General features: G+C 40.3%; 1 protein-coding gene across 5 annotated transcripts in view; it reads left to right on the top strand.

Annotated features, from left to right (window-relative positions):
- Positions 1-13,842, top strand: part of CEP128 (centrosomal protein 128) — a 452,993-nt gene that overhangs the window by 161,380 nt on the left and 277,771 nt on the right. For all 5 annotated transcript variants that reach the window (XM_065941397.1, XM_065941396.1, XM_065941392.1 and 2 more), the window contains one exon: positions 278-928. In XM_065941397.1, the coding sequence (XP_065797469.1) occupies positions 278-928 (651 nt within the window). The remainder of the gene's footprint in view (positions 1-277; positions 929-13,842) is intronic.

Below are 13,842 nucleotides of genomic sequence, written 5' to 3'. Positions count from 1 at the left end.
TCTTTTTCTCCCGTTCTTCTGCTCAATTTTATCTTAGCTTTAAGTAATTATTTATGATCATGGATGGATGCATTTTGGTGATGAAAACCTGAAACATATATCTCAATGTGGTACTACTTCAGAGCAATTGTATTTTTCTAGCCTAAAAAAGTATTTTTTATTTAAAACCAGAATTATGAAATTTTCTTCTCCTTGTGGCTTAAACTTTATTTTGTTTTCTGATAGTGTATATGGTGAATTTTACAGTAATTTTTGCTTTCTGTTTCTAATCTGATAGATTTTAAAAGAAAAGGATGAACTGAAAAGCCAGCTTTATGCAGCGCTGCAACAAATAGAGAGTCTTCGAAAGGAATTAAACGATGTGCTGACCAAGCGTGCCCTTCAAGAGGAGGAGCTTCATTGTAAGGAGCAGAAGCTAAGTGATGTTAAGTCTCATCAAGCTGATCTTGAACTGGAAGTCAAGGATTCCCTGGATACCATCCATAGGCTAGAAAGTGAATTGAAAAAACAGAATAAAATTCAAAGCCAGTTGAAAGCTGAGAAAGCTCACCTGGAGGAACAAATTGCAGAGCTGAAGGAGAGCCAGGCCAAGGACAAAGCTCAACTTCTTGAGATGCAAGAGGCCATCAAGAACTTGAGTGCCATCCGGGCAGACCTTGCAAATAAATTGGCGGAGGAACAGAGAGCCAGGAAAGAGGTCCTCAAGAACCTTTCTGACCTCAGGACAGAAGCAAAATCTAAAGATGAGGAAACAGCTACAATCATTACTCAGTTAAAGCTTGAAAGAAACATTCACCAGAGGGAGCTGGAAGATCTCACATCATCTTTGCAGAGTGTGAAAACGAAACACGAACAAAATATCCAGGAGCTGATGAAGCACTTCAAGAAGGAAAAGAGTGAGGCTGAGAATCATATTAGGACCCTGAAGGTACCTGCGCTGAGTTATCCTGATGATACTGGAGGAAATTTTCTGGTGGCTCATAAAGTTAATAAAGCGTAAACTTTCAGAGATCGTTCTGTATTCCCAAGCACTGAAGGGGAGATAAAACTAACAATAAAGAGGCGTATTCGTGCCTGTTCGGCCAGGTTGGAATGAGTTATAGCGACCTGGGAGCACCTATTGCAGAGGATTGAAACCCTTTAAAAAGAACATTTAGCTATTTGGGGAGTTCAGGAAAGGCAGACATAGGTGGCAGTAAGCCATGGACCTGAAACGTGCCCTCATTCAACATTTATGATCTTCTAAAATATAAAAGGCAAAGACTTGTCAAGGCCATAGAAGCTATAACCATGTCCCCTATTAGTATGGTAACTAAAGAGGATTGGCCTATGGGTTTTGTAAACCCAAGGCTTTTTGAGATTTACCCCTTCTTTTCCAAGTCAGAATTGCCTGGGTAAATGCATAATTGAGATCTTGGATTTGAGGAAGTATGTCTAAGACATATGTATCATTATACTAGCATTTATCACATGCAGGGGAATCATCTCATAACATGATTGTCAGGAGTGTGATAAATCTACCCCCCTTTCCTGCTTTAGTTTTTCTCTAGAGCATGCATCATCATATGATATAGATTTCATATATTTATTTTTTAATCTACTTTTATTAGTATGAAAACTCCATGAGGATTGGGATTTGACTCTTGTTTACAACTATATCCCTAGTGCCCAGTTTCTGGAACATTAAAAATATCTGTTGAATAGGTGAATACATGCATAAATCTGTACAGATTAATTATATTTTTTCTCAAAATTCCTTGAAATGTAACTATCATAAAAATACTTATGATAAAGATGAAATTATTAACTATAATTAAGCTGCACTTCTAGAATGTTTTCAGCTAATTTATTAATTCTTCTTTAGTCCTATTTAGTCTATTGGCAGTAGTGAATTTGGGGTTATTTAAGTTGGGGTGGGCAGAGCAGAATGGAAGCTGGAAGAAATAGATAAGAGGCCTGCATTCTATTTCATGTAACCTAAGACACTATCATTTGTAAGGTGGATCATTGCTCTATGCTTAGGAAAAAAAATTATGCCTATGAAAACATGACAATCAATTGTAAGATAACATCCCAAGACAGAGAAGGTAAAATGTGAAAAAATTGTATCTTTTGATTTTGGTGAAGTATGGCATAATAGTCTTTCTTTTTTTTTTTTTTTTTAAATTTTATTTTATTAGTTGGAGGCTAATTACTTCACAACATTTCAGTGGGTTTTGTCATACATTGACATGAATCAGCCATAGAGTTACACGTATTCCCCATCCCGATCCCCCCTCCCACCTGCCTCTCCACCCGACTCCTCTGGGTCCTCCCAGTGCACCAGGCCCAAGCACTCGTCTCATGCATCTCACCTGGGCTAGTGATCTGTTTCACCATAGATAATATACATGATGTTCTTTTGAAACATCCCCCCCCTCACCTTCTCCCACAGAGTTCAAAAGTCTGTTCTGTACTTCTGTGTCTCTTTTTCTGTTTTGCATATAGGGTTATCGTTACCATCTTTCTAAATTCCGTATATATGTGTTAGTATGCTGTAATGTTCTTTATCTTTCTGGCTTACTTCACTCTGTATAATGGGCTCCAGTTTCATCCATCTCATTAGAACTGATTCAAATGAATTCTTTTTAACGGCTGAGTAATATTCCATGGTGTAATAGAACTGCCATATGACCCAGCAATACCACTTCTGGGCATACACACCGAGGAAACCAGATCTGAAAGAGACACGTGCACCCCAATGTTCATCGCAGCACTGTTTATAACAGCTAGGACATGGAAGCAACCTAGATGCCCATCAGCAGATGAATGGATAAGGAAGCTGTGGTACATATACACATAATAGTCTTTCTTTTTTTTTTTTTTTAAATATTATTTTATTAGTTGGAGGCCAATCACTTTACAACATTTCAGTGGGTTTTGTCATACATTGACATGAATCAGCTATATAGTTACACGTATTCCCCATCCCGATCCCCCCTCCCACCTCCCTCCCCACCCGACTCCTCAGGGTCCTCCCAGTGCACCAGGCCCGAGCACCTGACTCATGTATCCCACCTGGGCTGGTGGTCCGTTTCACCATAGATAATATACATGTTGTTCTTTCAAAACATCCCACCCTCACGTTCTCCCCCAGAGTTCAAAAGTCTTTTCTGTACTTCTGTGTCTCTTTTTCTGTTTTGCATATAGGGCCATCGTTACCATCTTTCTAAATTCCGTATATATGTGTTAGTATGCTGTAATGTTCTTTATCTTTCTGGCTTACTTCACTCTGTATAATGGGTTCCAGTTTCATCCATCTCATTAGAACTGATTCAAATGAATTCTTTTTAACGGCTGAGTAATATTCCATGGTGTATATGTACCACAGCTTCCTTATCCATTCATCTGCTGATGGGCATCTGGGTTGCTTCCATATCCTGGCTATTATAAACAGTGCTGCGATGAACATTGGGGTGCACGTGTCTCTTTCAGATCTGGATTCCTCAGTGTGTATGCCTAGAAGTGGTATTGCTGGGTCATATGGCAGTTCTATTTCCAGTTTTTTAAGAAATCTCCACACTGTTTTCCATAGTGGCTGTACTAGTTTGCATTCCCACCAACAGTGTAAGAGGGTTCCCTTTTCTCCACACCCTCTCCAGCATTTATTGCTTGTAGACTTTTGGATAGCAGCCATCCTGACTGGCGTGTAATGGTACCTCATTGTGGTTTTGATTTGCATTTCTCTGATGATGAGTGATATTGAGCATCTTTTCATGTGTTTGTTAGCCATCTGTATGTCTTCTTTGGAGAAATGTCTGTTTAATTCTTTGGCCCATTTTTTGATTGGGTCGTTTATTTTTCTGGAATTGAGCTTCAGGAGTTGCTTGTATATTTTTGAGATTAATCCTTTGTCTGTTTCCTCATTTGTTATTATTTTCTCCCAATCTGAGGGCTGTCTTTTCACCTTACTTATAGTTTCCTTTGTTGTGCAAAAGCTTTTAATTTTCATTAGGTCCCATTTGTTTATTTTTGCTTTTATTTCCAATATTCTGGTAGGTGGGTCATAGAAGATCTTGCTGTGATTTATGTCGGAGAGTGTTTTGCCTATGTTCTCCTCTAGGAGTTTTATAGTTTCTGGTCTTACATTTAGATCTTTAATCCATTTTGAGTTTATTTTTGTGTATGGTGTTAGAAAGTGTTCTAGTTTCATTCTTTTACAAGTGGTTGACCAGTTTTCCCAGCACCACTTGTTAAAGAGATTGTCTTTTTTCCATTGTATATCCTTGCCTCCTTTGTCAAAGATGAGGTGTCCATAGGTTCGTGGATTTATCTCGGGGCTTTCTATTCTATTCCATTGATCTATATTTCTGTCTTTGTGCCAGTACCATACTGTCTTGATGGCTGTGGCTTTGTAGTAGAGTCTGAAGTCAGGCAGGTTGATTCCTCCAGTTCCATTCTTCTTTCTCAAGATTACTTTGGCTATTCGAGGTTTTTTGTATTTCCATACAAATTGTGAAATTATTTGTTCTAGTTCTGTGAAAAATACCGTTGGTAACTTGATAGGGATTGCATTGAATCTATAGATTGCTTTGGGTAGAATAGCCATTTTGATAATATTGATTCTTCCAATCCATGAGCACGGTATGTTTCTCCATCTGTTTGTGTCCTCTTTGATTTCTTTCATCAGTGTTTTATAGTTTTCTATGTATAGGTCTTTTGTTTCTTTAGGTAGATATACTCCTAAGTATTTTATTCTTTTTGTTGCAATGGTGAATGGTATTGTTTCCTTAATTCCTCTTTCTGTTTTTTCATTGTTAGTGTATAGGAATGCAAGGGATTTCTGTGTGTTAATTTTATATCCTGCAACTTTACTATATTCATTGATTAGCTCTAGTAATTTTCTGGAAGAGTCTTTAGGGTTTTCTATGTAGAGGATCATGTCATCTGCAAACAGCGAGAGTTTCACTTCTTCTTTTCCTATATGGATTCCTTTTATGTCTTTTTCTGCTCTGATTGCTGTGGCCAAAACTTCCAACACTATGTTGAATAGTAGCGGTGAGAGTGGGCATCCTTGTCTTGTTCCTGATTTCAGAGGAAATGCTTTCAATTTTTCACCATTGAGGGTGATGCTTGCTGTGGGTTTGTCATATATAGCTTTTATTATGTTGAGGTATGTTCCTTCTATTCCTGCTTTCTGGAGAGTTTTAATCATAAATGAGTGTTGAATTTTGTCAAAGGCTTTCTCTGCATCTATTGAGATAATCATATGGTTTTTATCTTTCAATTTGTTAATGTGGTGTATTACGTTGATTGATTTGCGGATATTAAAGAATCCTTGCATTCCTGGGATAAAGCCCACTTGGTCATGGTGTATGATTTTTTTAATATGTTGTTGGATTCTGTTTGCTAGAATTTTGTTAAGGATTTTTGCATCTATGTTCATCAGTGATATTGGCCTGTAGTTTTCTTTTTTTGTGGCATCTTTGTCTGGTTTTGGAATTAGGGTGATGGTGGCCTCATAGAATGAGTTTGGAAGTTTACCTTCTTCTGCAATTTTCTGGAAGAGTTTGAGTAAGATAGGTGTTAGCTCTTCTCTAAATTTTTGGTAGAATTCAGCTGTGAAGCCATCTGGTCCTGGGCTTTTGTTTGCTGGAAGATTTCTGATTACAGTTTCGATTTCCTTGCTTGTGATGACTCTGTTAAGATCTTCTATTTCTTCCTGGTTCAGTTTTGGAAAGTTATACTTTTCTAAGAATTTGTCCATTTCATCCAAGTTGTCCATTTTATTGGCATAGAGCTGCTGGTAGTAGTCTCTTATGATCCTTTGGATTTCAGTGTTGTCTGTTGTGATCTCACCCTTTTCATTTCTTATTTTGTTAATTTGGTTCTTCTCTCTTTGTTTCTTAATGAATCTTGCTAATGGTTTGTCAATTTTGTTTATTTTTTTCAAAAAACCAGCTTTTAGCTTTGTTCATTTTTGCTATGGTCTCTTTAGTTTCTTTCGCATTTATTTCTGCCCTAATTTTTAAGATTTCTTTCCTTCTACTAACCCTGGGGTTCTTCATTTCTTCCTTCTCTAATTGCTTTAGGTGTAGAGTTAGGTTATTTATTTGGCTTTTTTCTTGTTTCTTGATGTGTGCCTGTAATGCTATGAACCTTCCCCTTAGCACTGCTTTTACAGTGTCCCATAGGTTTTGGGTTGTTGTGTTTTCATTTTCATTTATTTCTATACATACTTTGATTTCTTTTTTGATTTCTTCTATGATTTCTTGGTTATTCAGAAGCGTGTTATTTAGCCTCCATATGTTGGAATTTTTAACAATTTTTTTCCTGTAATTGAGATCTAATCTTACTGCACTGTGGTCAGAAAAGATGACTGGAATGATGTCAATTTTTTTGAATTTTCCAAGACCAGATTTATGGCCCAGGATGTGATCTATTCTGGAGAAGGTTCCGTGTGCACTTGAGAAAAAGGTGAAGTTGATTGTTTTGGGGTGAAATGTCCTATAGATATCAATTAGGTCTAGCTGGTCCATTGTATCATTTAAGGTTTGTGTTTCCTTGTTGATTTTCTGTTTAGTTGATCTATCCATGGTTGTGAGTGGGGTATTAAAGTCTCCCACTATTATTGTGTTACTATTAATTTCCTCTTTCATACTCGTTAGTGTTTGCCGTACATATTGCGGTGCTCCTATGTTGGGTGCATATATATTTATAATTGTTATATCTTCTTCTTGGATTGATCCTTCTTATCATTATGTAGTGTCCTTCTTTGTCTCTTTTCACAGCCTTTATTTGAAAGTCTATTTTATCTAATATGAGTATTGCGACTCCTGCTTTCTTTTGGTCTCTGTTTGCGTGTAATATTTTTTCCAGCCCTTCACTTTCAGTCTGTATGTGTCCCTTGTTTTGAGGTGGGTCTCTTGTAGACAGCATATATAGGGGTCTTGTTTTTGTATCCATTCAGCCAATCTTTGTCTTTTGGTTGGGGCATTCAACCCATTTACATTTAAGGTAATTATTGATAGGTGTGGTCCCGTTGTCATTTACTTTGTTGTTTTGGGTTCACGTTTATACAACCTTTCTGCATTTCCTGTCTAGAGAAGATCCTTTAGCATTTGTTGAAGAGCTGGTTTGGTGGTGCTGAATTCTCTCAGCTTTTGCTTGTCTGTAAAGCTTTTGAATTCTCCTTCATATCTGAATGAGATCCTTGCTGGGTACAGTAATCTAGGTTGTAGGTTATTCTCTTTCATTACTTTCAGTATGTCCTGCCATTCCCTTCTGGCCTGGAGGGTTTCTATTGATAGATCAGCTGTTATCCTTATAGGAATCCCTTTGTGTGTTATTTGTTGTTTCTCCCTTGCTGCTTTTAGTATTTGTTCTTTGTGTTTGATCTTTGTTAATTTGATTAATATGTGTCTTGGGGTGTTTCGCCTTGGGTTTATCCTGTTTGGGACTCTCTGGGTTTCTTGGACTTGGGTGGCTATTTCCTTCCCCATTTTAGGGAAGTTCTCAGCTATTATCTCCTCGAGTATTTTCTCATGGCCTTTCTTTTTGTCTTCTTCTTCTGGGACTCCTATGATTCGAATGTTGGGGCGTTTCACATTGTCCCAGAGGTCCCTGAGGTTGTCCTCATTTCTTTTGATCCTTTTTTCTTTTTTCCTCTCTGCTTCATTTATTTCCACCATTTTATCTTCTACCTCACTTATCCTATCTTCTGTCTCCGTTATTCTACTCTTGGTTCCCTCCAGAGTGTTTTTGATCTCATTCATTGCATTATTCATTTTTAATTGACTCTTTTTTATTTCTTCTAGATCTTTATTAAACATTTCTTGCATCTTTTCAATCTTTGTCTCCAGGCTATTTATCTGTACCTCCATTTTGCTTTCAAGATTTTGGATCATTTTTATTATCATTATTCTAAATTCTTTTTCAGGTAGATTTCCTATCTCCTCCTCTTTTGTTTGACTTGGTGGGCTTTTTTCATGTTCCTTTACCTGTTGGGTATTTCTCTGCCTTTTCATCTCGTTTAGATTGCTGTGTCTGGAGTGGGCTTTCTGTATTCTGCAGGTCTGTGGTTCCTTTTTATTGTGGAGGTTTTACCCAGTGGGTGGGGTTAGACGATTGGCTTGTCAAGGTTTCCTGATTAGCGAAGCTTGCGTCAGTGTTCTGGTATGCGGATCTTGATTTCTTCTCTTTGGATAGCAATGGAGTGCCCAGTAATGAGTTTTGAGATGGGTCTATGTGTTAGGTGTGACCTTGGGCTGTCTGTATGTTGACGTTCAGGGCAATGTTCCTGTGTTGCTGGAGAATTTGCGTGGTATGTCGTGCTCTAAAACTTATTGGCTCTTGGGTGGTGGTTGGTTTCGGTGCAGGTATGGAGGCTTTTGTACGGTCACTTATTACTTAAAGATCCATGCAGTCAGGAGTTTTCTGGTGTTCTCAGGTTTTGGGCTTAAGTCTCCTGCTTCTGGATTTCAGTTTTATTCTTCCTGTAGTCTCAGGACTTCTCCAACTATACAGCACTGATAATAAAACTTCTATGTTAATGGTGGAAAGTTTCTCCCCCGTTAGGGATACCCAGAGAGGTTCACCGAGTTACATGGAGAAGAGGAGAGGGAGGAGGGAGATAGAGATGAGCAGGAGGAGAAAGAGGGGGACTCAAGAGGAGAGAGACAGATCTACGAAGTTGTCTGATCCCAGAGTGTTCTCCGTAGCCCAGACACCTACAAAGATTCACAGAATTGGGTTGGGAAGAGAAGGGGAAAGGAGGAAATAGAGGTGTTCTGAGGTAGAAAACAGAGTCAAGATTGGGAGAGAATGATCAACACACTCGTGAATAAAAATGGGAGCTGAATATTGGATTCTTAAATGTTCACAATTTATATCATATACTGAAAAACAAAAATTAAAAATCTAGAGTAGAGGTTAGACTCTTAAAAATACTATATTAAAAACAAAAACCCAAAACACACAAAAGAAATTTTAGAAATATATATGAAGTTTGGTATAAAAATAGGGCTTCTCTTCTTTTTTTTTTTTTTCCCTTTCTTCTGTAAGGTTATAGTGGATTGAAAATGAAAATTAAGGCGTAGTAAAAGGAGTGCTAGAGGGCTTTAAAAGAAATAAGAGAAAAAGAAAAAGAAAATAGAAGAGAAGAAGAAAAAAGAACAGAAAAAAAAGAAGAAAAAGAAGAAAAAGAAAAAAAAAGAAAAAAGAAAGAGAAAAAAAATTGTTTTGCCTAATTAAAAAAAATCGTAAAAATCTATGAAAGTTAAGGAGTAATGGGGGAGTAATAAGGAATTTTTAAAGGAAAATAAAAGAGAACCAAGAAAAAAGAAAAAAAAAATTTTTTTTTTTTCCTTACTTAAAAAAAAAAAAAGAAAAAAAAAAAAGAAAAAAAAAAAAAAGAAAAGAAAAAGAAAAAATATATCTAGGAATTTCTCTGGAGCTGTTGCGGTCAGTGTGGGTTCGGCTCAGCTTCAGATAGCTCCTCGTTCCAGCTTACACTTCTCGATATCTACAGGCCCTTCCGGTGTAGTCAGTCGGTGGTTTCTTCAGGGATTTTAATCTGTTGCACCGGTCCCTTCTGAAGCGGTTCCCTTTGTTTATTTGGGTTCTGTTGCCGGTCTCTTCCGCGCCTAATTTCCGCCCTGACACAGGGGGCGGAGGTGGATTCTTATTCAGGTAGCTAGTTCCGTCGCGCTGCGGGGAGGGGCTGTGCGGGGAGGGGCCGTGCGGGGAGGGGCCGTGCGGGGAGGGGCCGGCGCTCCGGGGAGGGGCTTGCGCTCTTTTCTCGGTCTGCGCTGCTCAGGCTCCGGGCTGTTCTGTCTGAAGCGCGCGCCACGCTGCGCGCGGCTCCAGCCCTCGGGCGATTCACAAAAGCGCGGCACACAAAGCTGGGCCCGCGCTCCGGCCCCACGCCGCCCGAGCGGCCCAGGCAGCCAGGCGCCTGACGGGCGCTCTCTCCCCGGGTGCGGCGCGTCTTCTGCCCCGCGCGGTCCGAGTCTCAGTCCCCGCCGGCGCCAGTCGGGCGTGCGCGCCCTCTGCCCTCCGCGTCCCCAGCCCCAGTTCCCGCCCGCACCGGTCGGGCGCCCGCGCCCTCCGTCTCGCCGCGACCCTCCCGGCGGACTTCGGCCGCCCAGAATCTCGGTCCCTTTGTTCTGCGAACGGCCGGCAGTGTGTTCGGGCCGGTTAATTTTCTCTCTCTTTTGCAATCCCACAGTTCAAGCTGGCAACTCACAAAAGCTCCCTCTGATTGTCCTCAGGGCGCTCAGGCCCGGATCCAGCCCCAAGTAATGCCGCCCGCTCCTCTCCGTTCTGCCCCCACTTGCTGGTGGCGGATGCGGGCGTCTGGGGTACTTTTCTGCTGGGAGTTGCTTTTAGGCTCGTAATCTGTGGGTTTTATTTATTCTATCCCTCCCAGTCAGATTCAAACTCTTGAGATTCCAACACTTCCCCCAGGCCCGCCAGTGCGAGGGTTTCCCGGTGTCTGGGAACGTCCTCTATTAAGTCCCTTCCCGGGACGGATCTCCGTCCTTAGCGCTTTTGTTTCGCTTTTTATCTTTTATATTTTGTCCTACCTCCTTTCGAAGACAATGGGCTGCTTTTCTGGGTGCCTGATGACCTCAGCTAGCGATCAGAAGTTGTTTTGTGAAGTTTGCTCTGCGTTCAGTTATTTTTTTGATGAATTTCTAGGAGAGAAAGTGGTCTCTCCGTCCTACTCCTCCGCCATCTTGGCTCCTCTGTCCTACATAATAGTCTTTCAATGTTGGTGAGTCCATAAGCAAAAGTAGAATCAGAGATATAGAGAAGAGAATGCACATATATATATGTGTATATATATACATATATATATGAATACATATATAAAAAATAAAATACATATCATCATATATTGATTGGTTGGTTGTGACAATAATAATACTAGCAGACATTTTTTCAGCACTTAGATTGTGCTGGTTTTATTACTGTAAGAACTTTATGTGTGTTACTCATTTCATACATCATCTCTGTAGATTGTGTGATGTTAATTCCTCTCCAATGAAGAAATTCAGATGTGAGAAGTAACTTTTCCAAGGTCTTACACTGGCTTGAACTAAGGTAGTCAGATACTTGAGTTCTTAACTACTTTGCTGTACTGGAAAAGGTTTAGACTCTAGACTGGCTAGGTTTGCTTTTGGGTGACTAGATAGATAATGAAGCTGTTTGTCAAGATGAATAATATACACAGAGCAGCATATTTGGAGAGAGTGGTAATGTCAAATTCAGCTTCTTAACATGTTGTTGAGTTAGGGGGAAGAGACCTTAAACCTAATCATGAAAGTCTAGGTGGAACAGTTTAGTACGTAATGGGTTAGAAGTTGAGGAGTAAGTTGAGATTCAAGTTAGATATTTGGGAGTCAGTAATCCATTGCTGGTAGTTGAAATCACAAGGTTTGGATGACATTATGCAAGGAGAAAGAAGAGGATGAAATTCTAGGACACCACTGTTTAAGCGAAGAGTCGCGTAAACTGTGAAAGAGTTCCTAGGAAATACAGAACAAAGAACCACATGTGACACAGGAGGAGAGCCAGAAAACGGTATCCTGTGAACCTAAGCGGGACATTTTAGAAGAGTAGAGTCTTGAGTGTCAGTGTGGCAGACAGGCTAAAAGATGAACTAAATAATGTGTTCGTTCCATTTGTCACAGATGGGGGGAGAAGGCCTGTGGGGAGATGTGAGGGGATGGACCAATAACAGAGTAGATAGATTTCAGCAGGAGACAGGGCATATCTTCCTCTGAAAGTTCTGAAAGAGCTCAGTGAGCTTGGGAAGGTCGATAGGGATGGACTTGGATTGGTGATGTGAATCTCGAGTAGAGCAGCTGTGCAGTGAGTTGTTCATGGTGGTGAAGGCTGGTACCAACCACACGAGGCCAGTCTGGGAGCAGGTGATGTGCTGCCGCGTGGCTGCCACTGAAGTGTCAGGGACAAAGGAGCGAGAGAGTGGAGGGAAAGGAATCGATGACTGCAGGCTGCTTGTTTGGTAGGAGTTCCTCGACTGGAGCTTTGATTTTCAGAGTTGAGGTCCAGGCGAGTGGTAATGCAGTGGGCTGCCATTGTGGAATATGGGTGAAAGTGTTTGGAAGAGAACGGGTCAAATAACTTTGATGTTAGTTTGTTGGGTAGATATTTGTGTGTTTATGATGCTGTTGCGAAGGTGTTAATGGGTCATACGCCAAAAACGTCAGTGAAGAGAATGACTGTTTGGTTGGCTACTGCTAACAAGGAAGGCAGGGTTGAAATAGTGTGAATCTCAAAGGAAGGTGGCGTTTTTCCCGAGGATGCATATGTCATGATTTGTTAGGTCATGAATTGAGAAATGGTTCTTTCAAGGAACTTTCAGTTTTCCTGGGAATGTTGAAACTGCACCCTCTTTTTCTTCTTGCTATGACTGACGTATTTCGTATTCTTATCATCACTGTGTAGTTGTGTGATAAACGTTCATTCCAGCAGGAGCTGGTAAATCACTTCTTGCAGATTCAAGATCATCTGTGTAAAAACATCATTCTCACATTGTATTGATAATATGGTTTCTTGAGAGGGAGGTGAAGTCAGGAGGTACAGCCTGCTTGACAGAAACTGCATTTGCCCCTGGACGCCTTGGCATATGAACAGTATAGTGTGCGTCATAGTAGCAAATGGATTTCAAGCTGCTATTTGGACTGTGGAGATATGAGACACAGCTCTGAGGAGCCTCCCTACTTCCCCCTTAGTCTCTCTTCTACCCCCAACTCCTCCCTTTCAGTCTTCAGATACCACCTGTGTTGCCTCTTTCAGATCGCTGATCCGAGTATATCACTTCCTGCTCAGAAACCTTCAAAACCCATTACTATCTCTGGAACAAAGTCTCAGATCTAGTCTAGTCCTCCCTGATGTGGTCCCACCTGAGCTGTTCACACTTGGAGCCTTTTTCTGTTCTCCAACGCGCCTCATACATAGGGAAAACCATTTCCTGCTCCAACTTCTCATTGCCTGCTGTTCGTTCGGATTGTCTTTCCCCCACTGTCTGCCTGAGGAAAAGGGCTGCCTAACCTTTCAAGGCCCAGTTAATTTTTTACGTCTCTTACAGACTCACTGAAAAGTGAAAGTGAAGTCACAGATTCACTGAAGGTGGCTGTGTCTCAGCTGAGGTTGAGATAAATCTCTTGCTCCTCTGTTTCCGTAGCTGTCTGTGGGTCCCACTAGTACAGCATATTTAGGTTGCCTTTTATTTTGGTGTGTTTGGGGTATATTCATACCTCTCCAGAGGGACAGGCAGCAGGTATTAGCTGCTTAGATTTTTTTTTTTTTCTTTTTTAGTTTGTTTTTAAATTGGAAGACTGAGATGAGGGATTTTGTAGTCACTCTTTAATGTGGTACAAAAGTAGCAGCATATGTGCTTAAAAGGAGACCAGGGATTGTGAGAGCTCAGTACTGTTCTCCTAAACCGAAATCACCCATGAGGGCCAACCCCACCTCATGCTGTTTTATTAGTATAATCCTGTACTTTTGACTCATTTGTATTAAAGTGGTTTATAGCAGTGGTCATCATCAAAGATTTAATATATCGAGTTACGTACTGGAGGGCTATAGATAAGTAGCGCTGTGAATGTTGTCTCTGTCTTTTGGCTTCACCTTAATCTATCACTTTTTCTGAGTCTAGAAAGTTCTGAAACATTACCCATATTTTTTTTCTCTGCACAAATTATATATTTTTTTCCCATCAACACCTACCCTTCTCATGCCTATTTTTTGAATTTAAATGTAAAATATTTTACTGAAGCACTCTTACTGCTATTAATATTTGAAGGCTGTTTGAAGGTTATTTGAAGGATA

Source organism: Muntiacus reevesi, chromosome 7, assembly GCF_963930625.1.
Source record: "Muntiacus reevesi chromosome 7, mMunRee1.1, whole genome shotgun sequence".
NCBI classification, from domain to species: Eukaryota; Metazoa; Chordata; class Mammalia; order Artiodactyla; family Cervidae; genus Muntiacus; species Muntiacus reevesi.
The sequence above is the reverse complement of the archived record's forward strand: the minus strand, read 5'-3'. Positions and strand labels throughout refer to the sequence as shown.